The sequence below is a fragment of the Sus scrofa genome, chromosome 15 (assembly GCF_000003025.6).
Source record: "Sus scrofa isolate TJ Tabasco breed Duroc chromosome 15, Sscrofa11.1, whole genome shotgun sequence".
Lineage (NCBI taxonomy): Eukaryota > Metazoa > Chordata > Mammalia > Artiodactyla > Suidae > Sus > Sus scrofa.
In genome coordinates, this window is record NC_010457.5 from 128767545 (window position 1) to 128790539 (window position 22995).

At 37.1% G+C, this 22995-nt stretch overlaps 1 protein-coding gene across 1 annotated transcript in view; it reads left to right on the forward strand.

Moving 5' to 3' along the window:
- The window catches only part of MFF (mitochondrial fission factor), a 30915-nt gene continuing 8816 nt past the window's right edge, over window positions 897-22995 (forward strand). The window contains 6 exon segments of the mRNA NM_001244126.1: window positions 897-995; window positions 4461-4572; window positions 6595-6815; window positions 7762-7830; window positions 7833-7930; window positions 13674-13762. Coding sequence (NP_001231055.1) covers window positions 6635-6815; window positions 7762-7830; window positions 7833-7930; window positions 13674-13762 — 437 coding nt within the window. The 5' untranslated portion in view covers window positions 897-995; window positions 4461-4572; window positions 6595-6634.

Below are 22995 nucleotides of genomic sequence, written 5' to 3' on the forward strand. Positions count from 1 at the left end.
AAACAAACAAAAAAGAATAAATCGTATTTATTAACGTTAATAACGAAACTAAGAATTTGTTCTTGGGCCCACTGTGAAGAAGGGGCCCAAGAATGAAAAATTCTCGGAGGACCTCCCAAATTATTTTAAAGAATGCTAACATCTCTGGAATATCTTTAGACTCTAGAGAAGTACATACTTACACGTCTTTGTTTGTCTGTTTGTTAAAATCGAAGCATACAAACTTTTCTGTGCTGGCTTCATTCTGTCCCAATATTGATGAGCAAGGTACTGATTCCCACCCCCACCGCGCCCCGCCCTCCACGAAAGTCAATAGTTAGGTGGTTATAGGCAGACAGTTCTTGGAAGCTAAATAAGGCTGCTAACTACTATGAAACCTAACTTATTTTCTGCGAATCTCACCTTGAAGTATCAATGAAGCCAGTAAGGGCAAGGATCACTGTTAAGGAAGACAGAGTCAGAGGGCCTGAAAAGTCGTCAAAATTGGAGTTTAGTGTTTAAGAATCTCTTGCAGAACTGGCGGAATACGCAGATTCTTAGGCCTCAGACCAGTCCTCATTTAATACAAACAATCCTGAAAACTAGTTATTTAACGAGCTACTAAAGTTTTACCTTGTAAACACGAGATTCTTAAAGATTCCGTACGCTCACAAATGTAAGCCTGAGAGAACACCTGCTACTCGCGGTTGGCACACTTTGCCCACAACAAAGATGTCGCCGGAGCGCCGTCGCACTGCCCCGCGCTCCTACGCGGGAACTTTACGTCCGCCCTTCCCTGCGTCACATGACCACGAACCTGTCTCAGCTACGGCTCCTGGAAGGGGCCAGTCCCGGACGTTCTCGCGTCTCTCCCCGCCCGCTGCGGGCCTCTCCGGCCGGTGGTTTGCCCGGGCGCCTCAGTGCGCTCGGCCAACGGCCTCTGAGAGCGCCCATCCGAGCGCCCTGGGAGCCGGCGGGCGGCGGCCCACGCCGGGGACCCTCCAGCGGGCCCAGGGGTGAGTTCTGACGTCCTCCCTACCCCGGGCCTGGGGTCCTAGCCGCCGCCAGGCCTAGCGCGGTGGCCTTGACCCTCTGGCCGATGGAGGGACTCGCTGTACCCCGGTCGGTTCGCGGTGTCGTCCTGGGTGGAGTCCCGACCTTGAACTTTGGCCTTTCCTCCTCCTCAGGGCGTTGCCGCCCCTTCGGTGCCTGAGAAAGGCAAGGGAGAGCAGTGCGCTCTCCTGCAAACGTTTTTGGGTGTCTCGTTTTGTCGATAAATGTAGCTTTTCCGGCTAGAAAATAGTTTGGGGGTTGGGACACCCTAAGGGCGTCCTGAGAACTTAACGCGATGTTTAGCCGGTCATTTTCCTTATTCTTCCCAGCCAAGGCCCTGGTACCTTTCAGTATGACCTTGAACCCGACGTCTGCCGTCTTTAAAAGTAGTTTTTGCTTTTCGTTTTTCCTTCGTAGAAGATAAAGTGTTGGAGATGAAAGGCTTTGTTGGAAGCGCAGGCACCCGCGGGAGGCCCCTGGTGGGGGCCGGTGTGTAAGCATCCTTGCCCGCAGGTGTGGCTGCCTGGCGGGAGATGCTCCTAGCATTTCCTCCCAGCAGAGAAGCTGGAGGAAAGCTCAGATTCCCGTACCGCCGGTCCTCCGTCTGCAGGAGTCCCCTTTCTTTGGTGGAAGAAAAACCTCCGGCTGCCATCCCACAACCTAAGAGCCAGGGAGAGAACCCTTTCAAAGGTGGTGACCTCTTAGTTACAGAAGATAAGAAAAGCTTTGGGTCTCTGTTCTCAAGTACAGAACCAGTTGTATACAGGCCTCTCACCCCACTGAGAGACTTTAATTGAGGAATCTTAAATGTATCCTCTAGATGAAAAACGTTTCTTTCCGTGTCAGTTTCATTGCTAATACGATCCCAAAGGAGAACTCCCTAGGAACTGGACGGGAAAGGATCAAAATGATTTAGTTGTGCTTGGTAGTCTCTTCCTATGTAATTAAATTATTTGTGGGACCCGCCTCTTTTTGGTTTCAAGCACTTGTGAATTGGTTTTGCTATTTTTTTCCAAAAGGAAATTGTGTTGTCTATCCCTTCCTGTCTGATAGGGCTGCCTCATTTTACGATTAAAAGTTAGCTGTTCCTGTCCTCCCTTCTTGTGTTGAAACTTGTTTTCTGTGGACTGATAACCTTATTTTAAAATTTGTTGATTTGTGTTTTCTAAGTTTTCAGTGACTTTTTTTTTTTTTTTTTTCCTTTTTATGGCCACACCTGCGGCATGTGGAAGTTCCCAGGGTAGGGGTCGTATGGGTGCTGCAGCTGCGCACCTACACCAGAGCCGCAGCAACGTGGGATCTGAATCGAGTCTGTGACCTACACTGTAGCTCACCGCAACACCAGATCCTTAACCCACTCAGTGGGGCCAGGGATCGAACCCGCATCCTCATGGGTTTGTTACCGCTGAGCCGCAAGGGAAACCCTGCAGTGACTTTTCTTTAAAAATTAAAATTAATCCCGGATTACTACACCATTATTTTCTAATATACCCATTTATTAAGTATAGTGTCTTGAAAAGAGAACTGAAACAAGGTGAGCTGTATAAAAGCCCTGAACCAGGTCCACACAATTACGTGATCAACAACCTGACATTTTTTTAGTGTTTGGGGAATTATGTAAATCTTTGCAACCACAATCAGTTTGATCCAAGTTGCTTCTGTGACTTCCTGGACTATTTCTTCGGATCCCAGTCTTCTAATGTAGAAAATGAAAAAGTCAAGCTTGAATCATTGTGTCACCAAATTGGGACACTTTCCACAAGTAGGATGTAACGAGGTAGTTTACAGTTGAGAGTTTTTATATGAGTCATGTTTTTGTTACGTGTCTTTATAAATGTACACATTAAGTCCATGGTTTAAGATAGTAATACACAATTTACTTTTAAAGTATTTAAAGATTTTAAAGTTGAGTTAAAGGAAAGATTAAGTGTAACTTAGAGTACTGTACTGTTTGAATACTGAAAAAAAAAATTTTTGGTAATTAAGTTACCAATGGTTGGGAACCCCTGGGCTTAAAAAAAAGTAGAGATATGAGATCATCTATGATTCTGAAAGGGGTTTTTGTCTTCTTAGTTGTATCACAGAGACTCATGTACTGGTTGCCTGGTAGATTCTAAGTGGCAAAACTAGAATTATTATTTTAGCTCCAAGTGGGAAATCTTTCTTTATTGTCAAAAGATATTACCAAAAATATCACAGTCTAATGAGGGACAAAAATTAGATTTTGATCTGTTTTCCTTAAGCAGAAAAGCCAGTAATTGGGGACAATATTAAATCTTGGTAGAAAAACTCCATTTACTTTTTAAGTAGCTTAGATTGGCTACAGGAGAACTTGGCTTTTTCCAGAGTTTTTTCAGTGTTCACCTTTGTGATCTAAATCTGTGATGCTTTCCACATTCAGAGAGGCTTGTGAGAGAAGATGTTGCTATAGAATGAAATGTTTAAGACCCATGGATGTGCTAGTGGAAGGCTGAAATGTGATAAATGAGGTGTGGATAGTGGCACATTTCAGGGAGACAGTATTGTTCTAGCAGTTTGCATCCCTTGTTTATTATTGTAAAATTTCAATGTATAATGTCCCAAGGCTCTCACCATTTGAGGTATAACTTTTCAGTGTTATTTCTAACTGTAAGCTTTTACTGAGCTGCAGATACATACACACGAGTATAAGAAGAGTATCTCATTTAAAATGATGCACAGGGAGTTCCCATTGTGGCTCAATGATAACGAACTTGACTAGTGTCCATCCCTGGCCTCACCCAATGGGATAAGGATCCGTCGTTGCCGTGACGTGTGGTGTAGGTCACAGATAAAGCTCAGATACTGCCTTGCTGTGGCTGTGGCATAGGTCAGGGATTCACCCCTTAGCCTGGGAACTTCCCTGTGCCCTAAAAAGCAAAATAAAATAAAGTAAAATACACAGAAATTGATAAGAGAGGTTGTTTGGGGGAACTGGGGTGTTATAGGATGGGATCTGGTGGGACACTTAATTTTCTCTGTAAGTTCTTGTGTACTTTGTACCATGTGCATTTATTGCTGGTTCAAATTAAATACTGAAATTAAATGCTGAATAAAAATATAGCCAATGCATTTGTTCCTGTTTAATATACATTTATATAATAACACTTAAGTATTAAGATTCTTTTAAACATATTTTCATCAGCTATGTTTTTCTAAATTCAGATCAGAAATGATGATAGTCTTTTATTTTATTTTGCATTAACTAATGAATGGTTCTAAGGCCCTCTCTCTGGGACTAAAATTAGTGGTAAGTTTGTTTATTTTTCCTTATTTATTTTGTTGGTTTCTTAATGTAAGGTTGTTCATCTTTAGTGACTTAAATCATTTGGAGGATTCCCAGCAGTGAATTCCTAATGTTAATATTATCTAGTTTATTATCTCAGTTAGCTTCTGTTTTTACTCCCCAGGGACAGAAGTGGCTCTAAATCCAGCACATGCTTATTGAAGCAAGTTAAAGGATTTACTATGAAGCATAGAAGCAGATAATGCCAAATAGCAAGCAGTAGTTGGTACACATTTGTGAGTAAACATTTTCTCTTTGGACTCTATTTTCTTAGTCTTTAAACTATCTGCATGCCAAATACTTAAAATTCACACATTTTGGTAAAGAATAAAAGATGCAAGTTGACAGTCATAATTAACCAGCTGTCAGGGCTTAGCACCTTAAGTTACCTCTAAGAACTCTCCAAAGCATGTCAGTGAGGTGGAGTTTACCTCTCTGACATGGAGTGTGAGAAACAGACCAGCTGTGGCTTTTATTGACCTTGGTTTATATATATTTTTTTCTGAAAATTTGGTGTAGTTTGGTTTTCAAAGCTATTTCCTTTTAAAGAAACCAACACTTCTACATCAAATTTTAGGCATTCACTTCAAGTACATTTACTTCTGCCCTTTACATTATCTTCATGATTTCTTCATTTGTACTTGGTCTAAAGAAGAAAAGGATTTTTTGAGAGTCCCCGTCATGGCTTAGTGGTTAAGGAACCCGACTAGCATCCCCAAGGACGTGGGTTCGATCCCTGGCCTCACTCAGTGGGTTAAGGATCTGGCATTGCTGTGGCTGTGGTGTAGGGCGGTAGCTACAGTTCCGATTTGACCCCTAGCCTGGGAACCTCCACATGCCACCGGTGCAGCCCTAAAAAAAAAAGAAGAAAGGAGAATATAATGATTAGAGGGGTTTTATTATAAAATGTTTTTTCTGATTGGACTTTACATTTGTGTATACATTTGATTAGCTTTTCATTATCCTCTTTGCAAAAATCGTAAAACAGTGACTCTGCTAAAATAGCCTTTATATTTTTGAAACATAGAGTTACTCTTATTAGGAGGAATTTGAAAATTGGTTTTGGTTGAAATCCAGAAATAATTTAAGTTGATACTTTTATTCATAGTTTTCATGTGAAATGAACTGTTGAAATACTGATTTTTATTCTTTCTTTTTTTCAGCTGGAAAAGCAGTGTCCGTGTTGTTATGTACACCTCCAAAAAATTTCAGATCTGTAGGGGAATTGTTGTGTAAAGTAAACTGAACTACAGGGTAGCAGTGTTTTGGTAGCTATTATAGACGTGTATTTACTGTATTAAAAATGAGTAAAAGAACAAGCAATGACACACCACTAGGAAGGTCAGTGACATTTTATTCAGTTGAGCTGGTATTATAGGCTTGAGACATAGTGGCTTTAAAGCTGATTGCCATTGGCTAATCATGTTCTTTTACACTTTTATCAGCATTTTGTGTTTGGGGGCAACTTCCTTTTTACTGCATTTCCCTGGGGCATGGGTCCTTCTTTAATTCAGAAGGTTACTCAGTGCATTTGTACTGTCTTTCTCCATGAAGGGATGTCATTTTTAAAAAAATACCAGTATATATGATATTAAGTACAAATTAATAATGTGAAACTTTCGATCCCCCAAAATGAATGCATACATTAAGGATATATTAATACATATTCTCTATTGGATATTTGTTTCATCTCAGTCATCAGATATACATTAAGGGAGGTTTTGATTTGTATTTTGTGAAATTTAGGGGTTGCATCTCTTTTTTTGGTAAATTTAGAATTACATTATTTATCTTATGAATCTGGTTTTTATCATTAAAAGATTTTTTTTCATGCATGACAGCAATTTCTAATTTCTGATTTTTATAAAGTCCTAGCAGCTTCCCTTCAAATAATTGATTAGGAAATTTCCATTTAAGTTTCATTTTAGACATTTTTTTTTTTTGTTCTAAGCAGCATGCATGTCTACTTATGCAAGAGGAAGAGAGTGTATATATGTGCACGTTTGTGTCGTGGTTATGTAATAATTTTAAGTATTTGCTCCTAAGCAATGTCCTCAAGGTGGAGTTTCAGCTAAGTGCGAAGCCATTATATTGAGGAAAACATTTTCTTCAGCCTTGCTTTTCCTTTGCGTTCAGTCCTTACAAATAAGAAATCTCCTTTTGCTCTTCCTATAAGATACTGTCTTCTAACTTTCACTCCATGGAGAAGACTGACATTTTAACACTCAGTCACCTCTGTCTTTAAATTTTTGCCGCAGAGTGAGTGGGGCAGCGTTTCCTTCTCCCACTGCTGCAGAGATGGCGGAAATTAGTCGAATTCAGTATGAAATGGAATACACTGAAGGTATTAGTCAGCGAATGAGGGTCCCGGAGAAATTAAAGGTAGCACCACCAAATGCTGACATGGAACAAGGATTCCAAGAAGGAGTTTCAAATGCTAGTGTGATCATGCAGGTTCCAGAGAGAATTGTCGTAGCAGGTATGTCATATTTGTTTATGAAGTTGCCTGATACATCTTTAGTTTATATATATTTTATGAAAACTTTATAGTTTTTCCAAATATTATTTAGAATAGCAGTTGGAAAGTGCAGCTTTATATTTTCTTCAAAAATTTTCTTCATTATAATAGTCTGAAATTTCAAACAGTATTTTTTAATAATTCAACTAATTATTGAGGTATAATTTACATACATTGTGTGTCATTTTTAAGTGCGCAGCCTGATGAGTTTTGACAGGTTTCCTTTATAACCTCTACCACAGTCCAGATATAGAACATTTTCAATTACCCCCCCCAAAAGGTTTCCTTGTGCCCCATCTCATTCAGTTCCTACCCCTCAATTCCAGGCAACCATAATCTCCTTTCTATAACCAGAAACCAAAATTGTCTTTCCTAGAGTTCATATGAATGAAATGATAGAATATGTATTCTTGGGTCTGCCTTCTTTTTGTTTAGTGTTAGGTTTTTGAGATTCTTCCATATTGTTGCTTATATCAGTTCATTATTTCTAATATTCCACTGTGTGGACACACGACAGTTTGTTTCTACATTCACCTATTTATGGACATTTGAGTTGTTTCCTTTTTGGTGCTGTTAGGAATAAAGCTGCTGTTGATTTTCTCATGTCTTTGTAAAGATGTGTTTCCATATCGCTTAGGAGTGGAATTGCTATATCATTAAAAGTTATGATGTTTAATTTTATGGAAAGCTGTCAACTATTTTAGAAGTTGGTTGTCCCCTGTTATGGTCCATCAGTGACATGTAAGAGTTTGTTGCTCCACATCCCTGCCAATACTTGTATTGTTAGCCTTTTTAATTTTAGTGAATTATTCCTGATGGGTTTATAGTGGGAAATACATTTTACTAAAACCAGTATCTTATAAAAACCTCCCTTCTTTCCTTTTTATTTTTTTTTTTTTACTCCCAGGAAATAATGAAGACATTCCATTTTCAAGACCAGCAGATCTTGACCTTATACAGTCAACTCCCTTTAAACCTTGGCACTAAAAACACCACCTCGTGTGCTTACACTAAGTGAAAGACCACTAGATTTTCTGGATTTAGAAAGACCTCCTCCAACCCCTCAAAATGAAGAAGTAAGTACTAGAGTTCAACATCAACTGAATTTGAAATAACAGACAAGAGCAAAAGGTAAAGAGGAGTTAGGAGGCTATCAGTCATATCATTAGCAATGTGTGATGAAATCCCTCAGCATGGACCATTGGTCATGATAAATTCTGTTGTATAGATAACCCAAATAAGATACTTTGCTGTTGGTTTTTTTTGTTTTTTAGTTTAAATGTTATAGTTCAGGAAAATGACAGTTTTGTGGAAATCATTAACGTTAATGAAATCTTAAAGGAAGAGCTTTTAATGCTTTAAGCAATACGGAAAAATTTGGGAGTTTAGTATGGGAAAAAAAATTAATGCTTCACTTTATTATAAAAGCAGTCTGGCAAACAGCAAAGAAAGGTCTTTTTTTCCCCTTTGACACTACCATTCTCCTGGCTTACTAAAAAGTTTCTACTGAAACTATTACATTGTGTAACATTAGTAGCTTTAATAGCCCTCTTGACCTAAATATGGCAGTATATGGCCTAATAAAGTGTTCGGAACAAAGTTCAGATCTTACCTTTGTTATCAGTTCAGGGCTAGTCTTGTAAAACTTTTCTTTGATCTTTATAGTTGCAGCTTTTTCATTATAATTTCTGAATTCTTGTGTTGTCAATGATGCTAGTATAAGACAATGTGCAAAGATACTTTTCTATTGATAATGGAACCTGGCTTGTTCTTTCATTTTCCGTGTAGTCCTTTGCTAAGAGGGCGAATCACCCGTATAACCTAGGGGAGTGTAGTTTTCTGGGGGAATACTAGTATGGCCTTTTCTTAGGTTTGAAATTTCTGCTGAGATGACTGAGATACTTACATGGTGAAAAGTACTAAATTTGAGTGTTCACATGATAAAAAGGCACTGAGGTACTTGCAGAGTTGTATTTATTTAATGGAATTTTTGGAGCTTTTTGTAAGACTGCAGTGAAACATGGTTCCTTCATGGTGGTCTGAGTGAGGGGAAGACAGTTCAGCTGTGAATAATATTGTCTTGGAGTGAGGATTCTTCCAGGAAAGAAACCCTCCTTTGACATTCTTTAGGTTTTGTTTGTCTTCTGATTTTTATCATTTTTTATTATCTACTATTATAGGCACTTAGTGTGAATACCTACTTGATGTGAGAACCAACTGATAACAAGCGTAGTACTTTCTTGAGTGATTACTCCAAGAATGAGTAATGGAAATTTTTTTAGTGGGATTTCCCTCAGTAGACCTATGTTTTAAGCCTATGTGGGTTTACTAATTGTGATATTTAGTCAAATGTGATAAGTATTCAAAGTGTGTAGCATTGCTGTGAAAAACTGAGGCTGAGAGCCTAATTTTGAAGGCTCACTTTGTTACTTAACTGATCACATAACTTTGGGCAAGTTATTTTGCAATTCCAAGGCTCTTCTCTAAAAAAAGATAAGAACAATGTCAAGTGCGTAAGATTATTGTGAGAGTTAAATGTGATATGTGTAGTATGTTTAGCCCATTTTCTAATTGGTGTTAAATGCTTAGTAGGTACAAATATCGTTATTCAGAAAGTTATCCTCTGGCAGAAGATGTGGAAGCAACCTAAGGTGCCCATCAGCAGACGAGTAGATAAGGGAAGATGTGACATAAACACACATATATAGACATACACAGTGGAATACTACTCAGCCATAAAAAAGAATGAAATTTTGCCATTTGCAATGACATGGATGGATTTGGAGGGTATTGATGTTAAGTCGAATAAATCAGAGAAAGACAAATGCTGTAAGATATCACTTATATGGGGAGTCTAAAAAATACAACCAACTAGTGACTATAACAAGAAAGAAACAGACTCAGATATAGAAAACAAGTTAGTAGTTATAAGTGGGGAGGAGCAAGCTAAGCATAGGGGATTAAGAGGTACAAACTAGTATGTATAAAATAAGCTGCAAGGATATATGATATGACACAAGGACTGTAGCCAATATGTTAAAATTATAAATGAGTATACCCTTTAAAAATTGTGAATCACTGTATTGTACACCTTTAGTTTATATAATAGTGTACATCAACTGTACTTCCATTAAAAAAAAAAATCCTATGACAGTAGCTAACTCCTGTTATGCAAGAGGAATTTCTGAGATTAGTACTAGCTGCCTATTAAAAGGAAAGCAAACATGATGATCTGTGCTTTAAATCAAAGGTGAGTCAGGGTGTCCTCAAGAGGCAATCAACTAATCAACAGAGGAGGCAAGAGAAGGGGCCAGAGTTCTACTAGCTTCTAGAAAATGGATTGGACTGAAAGGGTATTAAGGTCCTGGGGGTTGATAACACTGATGATTCATTCAGATGCTGCTCAGACTCTATCAAGTGATATCCGCTAAATCATTTATGCTGTAGTAATCATTTTGCGGCATATGCAGAGGTTTCTCAACCTCAGCAGAGGACTTTTCGAACTGGGTAATTGTTGTGGTGAGGGCTGTCTTTTTTAGCGTGAAATATTTAACAGCATTCATGAGGTTTATCTACACTTACATGAAATATTCAGAGTAGGCACATCCACAGAGACAGCAGATGAGTAGTTGCCAGGGGATTGGAGAAGAGGGTAATTGGGAGTGGCTGCTTAATCATGGGGTTTCCTTTTGGGGAGATAAAAATGTTCTGAAACTGGATAGTGGTGGTGCTGGTTGCACAACATTATGAATGTACTAAATACCACTGAATTGTGTGTGTACTTTAAAATGGTTTAAAATGGTGAATTTTATGTTTATCACAATAAAAGGAAAAAAAAGATAATCTGCATACATTGCCAGATGCCCCCTGGAGGGCAAAAAATCACCCCCAGATGAGAATCACTGGTCTGTGGCAAGAAAGGAGAATACCTGAAGGTGACTTACAAGGAAGGCTATACATTTTTGTCTAAAAGCCTGACTGATGCAAGGAATAAATTTGCAAAAAAAAAACAAAAACAAAAAAAACTGTACCTGAAATCTTAACTGGCTCGAAGAATCCAAGTGAACCTATAGAGAGCTTAAAACATGAAGCAGATAATCCCCCTAGCTCAGAAAGGGTTTATGAAAGCTGGAGGCAGAGAAGAAATTGAACCTTTCAATATGCCTAATCTCTACTAATATTTGGAGAGCACCTCTAGGAAAAGGCCATTGTTTAGTGATTCTTACCTATAGAGAACTGATAAAGCAAATGCACAGTAAACCATCTGATCTGGGCAAGAACAGCAAAATATTCAAATCATGACAGCTCTCAGTGTTCTTAAAATAGATTAGGCAATGTGAATGAGGAGGAAGAGGCCGCAACACTGACACCGCCTTCCTCCTCTCAAAAAGTGGTCCAAGTGGGAACCAGTGAGAGAAAATCTTCCAGAGAACAAAAAGGAAATACAGTAAAGAAAAAGAGGTGGCAAAGAAGGAGACTCGACACAGCCTTGAAGCAATGTGTGATGCAGTCAAAGATTTGGACTTCATCAGTGTATCCTATCACTCAGCCATCAGTTGTCTTTGAAAAGATCAACTACAATAAATGGCCAAGAGCTTTGTAAGAAGGCCATTGAAGTGGAAAGAGAAATTGGATTATAGGCGGGTAATAAGAGCTTCAAAGCAGAGGACGGAAAGCCATCCATTTTTCCAATAAATTGAAAGAGCACCGAAACCCAAATGTACCCAAGACTTGGGAACATTGGGAAGGAGCAGATCAGTTGGTCTGCATAAACCCTGGCCGGGTTTTGGAAGAGGAGCACAAAGGCAATGACTGTCTTCAGAAAAGGAAATACGCCCAGGCCATGCAAGCTTTTACACAGAGGCATCCACAGGATACCAAATCCTGCAGCAACCATGTACAAAGTATCCAGCTTAAGGACTAGGAAAAATTTATCCAGCTAGACCTTAAACTGCTTTAGGGAGGATACTTGCCCTTGAAACTTTCCTGAAAGGTAGCACAAAGGCTATGGGTATCCAACGGAAGGCTCTAGACATGTAATCCAGCTGTAAGGAAGTAGCAGGTGGTCATGGGTGCCATGTGATGGTTAGGCCAGTTGCACCTACCTACACATGGCCTTCCCATGTGGCTACTTGGGCCTCCTCACATCATGATGCCATTGTTCCAAATATGAGCAGCCCCCTCTGGAGAGGGGGGAAAAGGCCAAAGCCTTATTGTTGTTTATGGTCTAACATTAGAAGTCACATTGTTTCTTCTCTGCAGCAGTCACTAGCCCACCCAGTTTCAAGGAAAGGGAACACAGATTCCATCCCTTAATGGAAAGAGGTCAATGATAACATTTGTAAGAAACACATTTGAGATGGAAAATAGTATTTATTTTTTTAATTTTAAATTAAAATGTGATTGATTTACGATGTTGTATCAATTTTTGCTATACAGCAAAGTGACCCAGTCTACGTATATAAACATTCTTTTTCTCATATTATCTTCCGTCATGCTGTATCACAAGAAATTGGACATAGTTTCTGTGCAGGACCTTCTTATGTATCCATTCTAAATGTAGTAGTTTGCATCTGCTAACCCCCCCAAACTCCCAGTCCATGCCACTCTCCCTTGGCAACCACAAGTCTGTTGTACATGTCTGGAGGCTGTTTCTGTTCTGTAGATAGGGTCATTTGTGCCACATTGTAGATGCCACGTATAAATGTATGGTATTTGTCTTTTTTCTTTCTGATTTATTTCACTTAGCATGAGAATCTCTAGCTGTATCCATGTTGCTAGAAATGGCACTCCATTCTTTTTTTGGCTGAGTAGTAATCCATTGTTGTCCAGGTCAACAGATGAATGGATTCAGAAGATACGGTTATTAGGTTGTTCCCATTCTTGGCTATTGTGAGTAGTGCTGGTATGAATTTAGGGATGCATGTATCTTTTTGAATCAAAGTTTTATCCTGGTGTCTGCCCAGGAGTTGTTTTGCTGGATCACATGGAAGTTCTATATTTAGTTTTCTGAGGAGCCTCCGTATTGTTTTCCATAGTGGTTGTGCCAATTTACATTCCCACCAACAATATAGGAGGGTTTCCTTTTCTCCATTCCCTCCCCATCATTTGTTAGTAATAGACTTATTAATGATGACCATTCTGACCAGTGTGAGGTGGTACCTCATTGTAGTTTAGATTTGCATTTCTCTAATAATTAGTGATGAGCATTTTTTCATATGCTTGACGGCCAATCCATATGTCCTCTTTGGAGAAATGTCTATTTAGTCTTCTGCCCATTTTTTAATTAGGTTGTTTTGGGGTTTTTTGGTTATTGATTGTAGCTATTTCTAAAATGCCAAAACCTTTAAGCTAGTGAGAATTTTTCAGTCTAATTTTCAAATATCCAGCCAAAGCTGATTTTGGTTTAACTCCAGAAGCCAGGAACACTTATTTGTAATACAAATACATCCCATTTCCTATAGTATTTTTAATCTTTAAAAGCTGTCGTAATTGTTCTTAGATAATATAAGTATATTGTGTAAATTATAAATAAAAACACTAATAATTGTAGCAAGTAAGATTGATACCTAAGAAGAAATTAGAAGTAACGTTTTTCATAAAGAAGATAAGCATTCCTAATTTATCTGCAGTAAAATAATTATCGTAGGTTTTTTTTTTTAACATAATCTATGTATAATACACATTTCTGGTTGCAATTCTTGCTTATGTTCTTGTAAATTTTGTGAGTAGCCTTGGATTAAGGTTCTTTTGATGCTAAGCAGCTACTAGGCTGTTAAGAATATTTTCTATTTCTTTCCGTTTCTTTGTGCCAAACAGATCCGTTCCGTTGGCAGGCTAAAAAGAGAGCGCTCTATGAGTGAAAATGCTGTTCGCCAGAACGGACAGCTAGTCAGAACTGACTCCATGTGAGTAGAAGCACTAAGCATTATATCTCCTTCATAAGTTCTCTCCATATACTCCCTGTGCCATCCTTTTCTAAATAATGTACTTATTTTTTAAAACTCAGATATTAAAAAAAAAAGCAAGTGTGTTTTATGTCTAAGAACCTGGAGAAAAAAAATAAATTTACTTCTGCTAGTGTTTGAAATCTCTTATACATTTATGTCAATTTTATAGTTTCACAACTCATTATAGCTTTAATATCTCATCATTTTGTTAGTTTTGAGAAATTTTTAGTATTTTCTTCTTCTATGTATATAATAGTCTTCTATAAATGTGGTATTTAGGGAATCTCCTATAAAGTATACTTAAGAAAAATTGTGCAGCCTTCAAAAATGTTTATCTAACATGTAGTTTGGGGAAAAAAAAGTTAAAAGAAAACACCTTATTAAGGAAGCATCTTTATTTTCAAGTTACTCAATTTGTCCTAAGATTGTCAAAGGACTACCTTTGCAGCTCTGCTTCTAAGAGCCATAGTAAACAATGTATTATAAGCAATAATTTACTTTCTAAGACCAATGACTCTCCGCCTACTGAGTCATTGAATTCATAGATCCCTTTCATTTTCCAAAAATTTAAGTACATTGTTTAAAGGACTATTTTGTAAACCTTTCCCATTTGGTTCTATCATCTTAAAGCTACCCCACTGTAAGATGTTTTAACTTGGGCAAGCGCTTTTTGTTGTTTTTTGTTGTTTTATTAAAATTAATGGTCATTGAAAAATAAAGTACCCCTTTAAAAACTGGTCAGAATTTTAAGTCTTGCAGCCATTGGTAATTTAGATGTGTAAATTAATATTTCTTCTTCATTAAATTTCATTCTGTTTTCATGAGCTCATTCATCATGAACCATGTTTGATGTCAAGCATCTTGTTAGCTTCTCTAGGAAGCTTCTCTAGAGCATCAGGAGATGATTTGTCTGGCAGAGCTTTCAAATCTAGATAAAAGCAAAACATTTCAATGTGTGTACAAAATAACTAGAGCACAGTACAATTATACCATTTCTATTAAAGTGTATCAAGTTCTAATTTCAGCTTGTCTAAAGAGTAGTTTCAACTTGTCTAAAGAGGATGCACAAAGGACTGATGTGTGTTGGATCTCTCTATTTTTGTGTTAGGTGCAAAGGAGAACTGTAACTGTTCTTATTTCTTGGGGAATCTAAATAATCCTAAAGCAGTTAGTGTTATTCTGTAGTTAGATAGGAAGATAGTAAGTTTAAAAGAGTCTATGTCTCCTTCGGGGAAAGCTTATCTAAAAAGTTCAACCATTATTCATATGAAATTTTTATGATAATTGTATGTTTCCCTGAAGTACATGGCAGAAAATGTCAGCTGGCCCATGGGATCCATTTTTCTAGCATATATTCGAATATATTGCACAAATGGTGAAAAGATTACTTAATTCATGGTGAAGGTAGCTTCTTGATGTTTAGTATCCTTGGAAAGATTAAACATGCACTGAAAGGTTTTTGATATTTTCTATTTGTAATATTTTTTAAGGCAGTAAAACTTGCTAGTAAATTTTCCTATTATATAAAGATATGGCTGGTTATTTAGATCTGTAATTACTTTGAATATTCCATTAGTGAAATAAAAACAGGACTATTGTACTGTAGCATCACTTTTGAGTTTATTTCCTCACAAAGTATTTATTTATTTATTTTGATTTTTCAGGGTTGCACCTGCGGCATTTGGACGTTCCCAGGCTAGGGGTCGAATCAGAACTACAATTGCTGGCCTGCGCCACAGCCACAGCAATGCAGGATCACGGCGATGCCAGATCCTTAACCCACTGAGCAAGGCCAGGGATCCAACCCGCATCCTCATGGAAACTAATCTGGTTCATTACCACTAAGCCACAGTGGGAACTCCTCACAAAGTATTTATTATTAATAGCCAAGTTTAGTTGAAGGTAAAGGAAATAGCTCTGTTACGTATAAACACCAGCCTAGTGAGGTATGATTTAGGGTAAACGATTTGCTCATAGATACTTTGCAGTTACCAATAGTTTAAGTTCCTCATGACAGAAAGGATTAACAATATTTGAATTCTTTCTTCTATAAGTTGTCTCAGTAGCATTTTCTAGATGTTTAATAGAACAGAATTCATGTTTTAATTTTTGGTAGTAAAAATAACATGAGTAATTAACTATACATTTTCACACAATGAAATGCTTCTATTACTTAACCATACTTTTTGTTTTGGTAGTTATGTATCTTAGCATGTCACGGTAAGATACTTAACCATCTTTTTGTTCATAATATAACCTCGCCTTTTCTTTCCTACATTATTAATTTTATAACTTAGGATTGTCTTCATCTCTAAGATTCTATGTTTAATTAACTAAATTTTTGTATAATGAGCAAATTATTATTTAATGTTAGTAATGTGGTAGGGAAGAAACTATTAGTACAATACAATTATATTTTACCTCCACCAAAGTGATTGACTCTTCCTATCTTTACCTACTTCCTATCATCACTTACTTCTCTTTGTAATGTGAGATTAATTATGTATCATTGTGCATGAACCTTTGCCTGCTTCCACTTTATTTTATTCCTTGGCTCTAAGACTAGGAGTCCATATGGGTATAAGAGCAGGAACAATGGCCTTTGTTTTCTTACTCTCAAGAGACAGTAGGATTGATTATTATCAGCTATTGACACAAAAATGGTTAACCAGTAAAATCATATTTAGCTTTTTTCTTTGTGTTTTAAAAGTTGAATATGTAAAGAAGCATAATTATTATTTAAGGTGGCACAGATCAGATTCTGCCCCAAGAAATAAAATTGCAAGGTTCCAGGCAGCGCTTTCTGCACCGGAGTACACGTAAGATTTTATCTGCTCTGCCTTTCACAAGTAGGTGTTGTTTTAATTTTGCAGGCTTATGTTGTACTAATATTTCACCAGGTAATTGGCATGTAATGCCCTAATTCTCTTACTGTTTGGCTTTTCACTACCTCTGTTTCAGGATTTCTCAAGCTGTCATCATACACTTTGTTTAAAAAACTAGACACCAAGGAAGTTAATTTATAATTTTGGGTATAATGGTAAAAGTAAAATGGAATAATTTATACTAAGCCTCCTTTTCCATTTTGCTTATTTTGTTTTGGTTGACATATTAGTCCTCTGTAGGGTCAATTGAACCAGATTCAGTAATCCCAATCTTTTTCAAAATTTTGGCATACTATCTTTTCTTGTTTATTTTGACCCAGAAGGAGAAAGGAGTCTAAGTGTAGTTTGTCATTAGGGTTTTTTTTTTTTTTAATTCTGTAAATTAAAATTGTGCTTAGGAAGAATATCTTGAGATCATTAAACCCACTCTTGGAGTTCCCGTCATGGCTCGGCAGAAACAAATATGGCGAGTATCCATGAGGACGCAGGTTTAATCCCTGGCCTCACTCAGTGGATTAAGGATCCAGCATTGCCGTGAGCTGTGGTGTAGGTTGCAGACGCGGCTGGATGCCTCATTGCTGTAGCTGTGGCGAAGGCCAGTGGCTACAGCTCCTATTCAACTAGCCTGGGAACCTCCATATGCCATGAGTGTGGCCCTAAAAAGCAAAAAACAAACAAACAAACAAAAAAAGCCTAAAAAAAGCCCTGCTCTTTCTGTAAGTGTGATAAACAAGATGTAGGCGTGACTGACCTCTCCAAGGGAGGCAAGGACCCTTAGTCAACAGCTGGTGTAGTTCTTAAGCAGCAGAAGCCACTCTGACAACCAATGATTTTTCTCTTACTCACATTCTCTTTTTATGCTCCTAAGAATTAGTGAATTACCTTAGTGGCAACGAATTAAATATTTCTATTTAAAATGTCACAAGAAACGGTACAAAATTTGTGTTTCAGTGAAAATAATTTCTCCCCATTTTTTACTGTGTTTTTGGAAGAGGCTGAAACCTCACCAGAGATCACCCTCACAGTTTGAGAAACACTATTCCTGTGAAAACCCACGGGGAAAGAGGTGTTTGACTTTGGACTTAGCTTATTAGAGTAACATAGTTATGCGAAATAAATTTTCATTTAAATTTGAGTTCTCACATTGGCTAGTGTTGTTTATTCTCATTAAGGAAGACTTGATGTAAGCATGAGAGGGAGCTATTACTAATGAAATGGTAATATGGCAAACCTAAATGCTTTCTTCAAAATTTCCTAATGTTTTATAAAAGAAAAAGATACAATTGAGACTTTGCTGTTTTATGGCATTACTAGAATCAATTTCTCATCAACATGCATTCTTAATGAATTGCTAATAATATAGCATTTGCTTAAATAATCTTCATGCCTTTGTAGTATGGTTTTTTTTTATTTTTCACAATACTTTGCATGTAAAAACAAGACAAAACCAAGAAAGTCACTCCACTGTGGTTGGATGGATAGATAAGTGGACAGAGATGAAACTCAACTCAAAGAGCACTGTTTGCTGCCACAGTTGATGCCAGTGCTAGGCATCCCAGCTAGCGCCAGACTAAGTGCTCTTCGCTTTTGTTCTTAAATTTATTCATTTGCAAAACTGCTTAAAGCTTTGAAACAGAGAATTGCTTGAGAAAGAAGGGTATTTCTTCCAATTAGGATAGCTATGGTCATCTTATGACTTAATCACTCATTTAGGACTAAATATTAACAATCAAGGGCATTTAATCTGTATGTATACAGCACAAAGGGGTCGTCAGTGTATAAAATACTTAATCTTATACAAAACCTTGTCTGTTTTTGCTGTTTATGAAAGAAACAACCTGAATCCTAAATTATGTTTTCGATGTTAGTCTTTGATGAAATATTTTTACTAGTATCGATGAAGACAATTTTAACTTTTATCTTTCTACATAAATATTTTTCTTCTTAAAGTATAACTGAGGACCATGTAGGTTTTTTCTGTTTATTACCTATTTCAGTTTTAATGATCATAGGGTAGTAGAACTGGAAGTGGTCTTAAAGACTCTTTAAAACTCAGCCTTCTGTGCATTCCATCTCAAGAATTCTTTGCAGTTAATCTGAAAATAATTTATGCTTGACAACCTAATTTCCTGTGTATGGACAGGAAATACTTTTACTTGTAAAACTTATTGTTTATTTCTGACAAAATGAGTTGTATCAGAGGAAGCCTTCTTTCCTTTTAAATTTTAATGGGCAAAAATCCATCAAACTTTTTTCATGGATTTTGATTCAGTTTGTTGATATTGTTGCCCTAAGATAATAATTCTAAATGTTGAATTATAGACTTTAATATGTATACAGCTAATTTCTTTACTGATCATTATAGATTTTAATATGTATATAGCTAATTTATTTACTGATACAAAATCATACGTGAAGTGTTCAATTTAAGCCCCAGAATACAAAGACAAAAACTTTAATTATACCAATAGATAGGCTACTGATTAGTCAATTAAAACTTGCTTCAGTAAATATAGCCAGGTGTCTTGGCACCACTGTCAAGAAGAATGCAAGGTGGATTGTCTGTTAATGTGGATGCAGAACTGGCCTAAAGAGGACTCTGGTTGTAAGGTTAGTACCTAGACTCTGAGTCCCCTGATTATTTTACTCTTCTTAGATACTAGTATAGGTTTTGCCAAGTACCATGGGTCAGTTATTAACTAAATATATTGATGTTGATAAATTGTAAATATTCCAGGAGATTCCTAGTCTGTAGACAGACGTGTAGGGTGACCATCCATGAGCCCGAAATTTTACATTCGTCTTGACACCGGGGTGAATCGGCCCTGACAGATTAATTTCTCAGTATGCCGAGGTTTAGCTTAAATCTTTCTCTTTTAAGTAGTCTTTGGAAAACATAGTTTTCATATTTATTGTGCTTCTCGCTTTGGATCATCGAGACATTCAAAGTTATTGACCAAATTGTGGGGAAGGTTTTGTTTTCCATTTTCTGGGGCTCTGGGAATAATATTAGATGACAGTTAACCTTCCAAAAATTATGCCACTTATTTTGTGGTTTCAAAACAAATACATGTTAAGTTCGAAAAGATTACACAAATCACGATAAAAGATTTTATCTTTTCAATTGTTCACTGTCTGCTCCACTTTCATTCTTTCAGACATAATACTCAAGGATGAGGTTTAGTCTTAAGATGTTTTGCCCTGACATTGAGAAAAAATATCGAGCCCAGATCCCATAGATCTATTATTGTAAGAGATCTCTTACTGTAACCTCTTCCTCTAATAAACCAGATGCCAAGTCCATATTTCAGTTAAATACTCTGCATGGCTGACCATGCTATAACATTAATCACATCTCTGAAAGTAAGAGTTCAGGTTGGAACTATAAAATTGCTTCATTCAAATATGTTCAGCTTTTAAGGAGGCACTGTTGGTGGAGCCTAAGAAATTGTGACTCTCAACTCACATGTGAAAGAGTGATCAAGATTACTGTCACTGAGAAACTCAAAAGTGGTTGTTTAACATCCATGTAGATAATTTAAGAAGTATTTTTGCCTTTTCATTGTATTCACAGAATTGGGAGTCATTTTATGTTTCAGTCATTTAGCTAGAGGACATATGCTTTATATAAGGAAGTAATCAAAGCTTTTTTTTAGTTTTCTGAAACTTCAGTTCATCTTTAAAATTACTTGTCATAAACACAGATTGCTTCATTGTCTTTGTGAAGTTATTTGAAATTGCATTTTTATGGAATCACTTTCAACTCATGCATGTAAACTTTGACACCTATACCTCAGAATTTTCTCTTAATCTACTCTTCTGATCACTTGGCAGTTGCAGTGCAGTGTTGTTTGGTAGAGGTTTGATTTGCTGAATTGGAATATACACACCAAGTAAAGAAGGCTGTTTCTGCAAAGCTGGGGATTGAAAACACTTTTCTGTTGTTTTCTTCCCTCTTAAAATTATTCTTTCATATTCAGTTTGTTTAATTTGATGTTTAAACCTACACAGTTACAGATGCTGCATGGTAGCTGGGTTTTTTTTTTTTAAAAAGCAATTTAACTTGTTTATTAACTTCTTTGGTTTGACTTTTAGGGAAAAATGAAGGGTGGGGAAAATGGGCAAGAAAACTAAGATAATTCTTAAAATATGAGTGTGTGGGGAAACTGCTCAGCTGAAGTTTGATGAAAGTCTGACTTGAGTGTTTTTCTCTTCATTTGCTGTGCTTATGTAAACAGTGTGACACCATCGCCACAACAGGTTCGGGTTTGTCCTCCCCATATGTTACCTGAAGACGGAGCTAATCTTTCCTCTGCTCGTGGCATTTTGTCGCTTCTCCAGTCTTCTACTCGTAGGGCTTACCAGCAGATCTTGGATGTGCTGGATGAAAATCGCAGGTGATTGGCCATCAGTGACTCTTGCCATCGTTACTGCATATTTTTTTGGCTCCTTATTAGTGGACTGTGGTGTCTTCCTTTTATGTTTGCACTTTTGTCTCTTTCTAAGATGCAATGGTTTAAACAGCTTGCTTTGCTTTCTTTTAATTTGAAATTATTGTCCAAAATTCACATTTCACAAGCTTCTCTGCAGTCGGGGAGAGGATTCAGTTAGTAACTAACTATGTATGAAAAGTACGATGATTTTTTTCCCCAAGACTTTTGTTGATTCCATTTGGGGATATACTGAGGGATACTTGTGGATTGAGTGTGGGATGTTGGACTGAACTATACACTTTTTCTTTAGTAAATCAATTGATTCAATCATTTATGATACTAACATGGTTGATTAGTAAGCAGATGAGAGAAGAATGTCAGTGTAGCTGCCAGGACTTTTTTTCCTTCCATTTTAGCTGGATTTCTAGGCCTGTACTCAAATCCCGTTTAATTCTGATTTTTTTCAGTATGTATAGCTTATCTCACTTTTGAACATCTCCAGGTAAAATCACTAGTGGTATACTTGTTCATACAAGTAAAATTTTTGCCATTATTTCAAATACTTTTTATTCTTACATTCTTTACTAGATGCTTTTAAAAAGGTAAAATTTGGGAGCTTTTTTGGTATAGTGGGGGGAAAGTGTAGTCAGTTTCATTTCAACTCCACACATTTTATGTAGTCACTCTGAGTCAGTGTTCGAATTTTCATGATCATTTTATGGGACTGTTAATTTTGCATTTCGAAGGATCCCCAGTAAATTACGCTGGTCCGATAGACCTTCTCTTACCCTAGGAGCGGATGTGTCTTATGGCTTGCTCTGAACAAACTCATTACGTGCTTTTGATCCTCACACAAGCCCCAGCTTTGTCAGCATCCTTGATGAGTACCTGTCCTGCTGCTCATGTGGAGTTTCTGAGCCTTCCCAGGTAGATCCAGGGGTATACTTGTGGGCCCAAGGACTTCAAGGAGAAACATAGAAGAGGAAGCTCATGGCAGGGGGGAATTGTATATACATGTATGTGTATATGTGTTCATGTTTGAGCGTGTGTATATATATATCCCCCCCTCCCAAAGGTTTAGAGTCCCTCGTATGCTCTTTGAAGCTTCAAGGACTGTCTTAGAATATGTGGAGCCTGTAAGAAGTAGCATGGTTCAGGGGGAAAAAAAAAAAAATAGATTGAGGGGGTCAGATTCAATCTTGAGCCACCCCACTGAACAGCTAGCTGCATGATGGCCTTAGACAAATTGCTCAGCTTCTCCTCATTTTCTTCATCTTTAAAAAAAAAAAAGAAGGGTAATACTAATATTATCTAGTTTTCTGCATTTCTCCTTCCTTCCCTGTCTTTACTTAAGATATAGAAACAGTGGCCTCAAATTCTTAATTTAGTGTCATGGGAGAGCCTTAAAAGAGTGAATATGAAAGACCTGGCACTTGACTAATATTTCCAGGGTCTTATTTTCTCCTCCCTCCTTAAAACAGATTTATTTTTCACCAGGTGTCCTCTTTAACTTTTTAGTTATAATAGGTCCTTAGAAGAGATTGGATTGTTAGGTCAACTAATATAGCAAATGCTATTACAGTGAAAATATTTGAATGAGAAGGATGTTTATAAATCCTATGTAGGTCAAATAATAGCTAGATGACAAAGCCCCAGTACATGAAAATTATTTGTCCCATCCCCCTACACACATACACAGTGCAATGTAGTATATGGAACTTGTAAAAGCAGGTGGATTTTTTTTCCCATAATGGAGGAATTTTGCCTCAAGTTCAAAAGTACAAAATCAGAAATCTTACTAATATAAAATTTTAGTGGTGTTCTTTTATTATGAAAAACTATTTTGAGCTCTAAGTCATTTTTTTTATTGTAA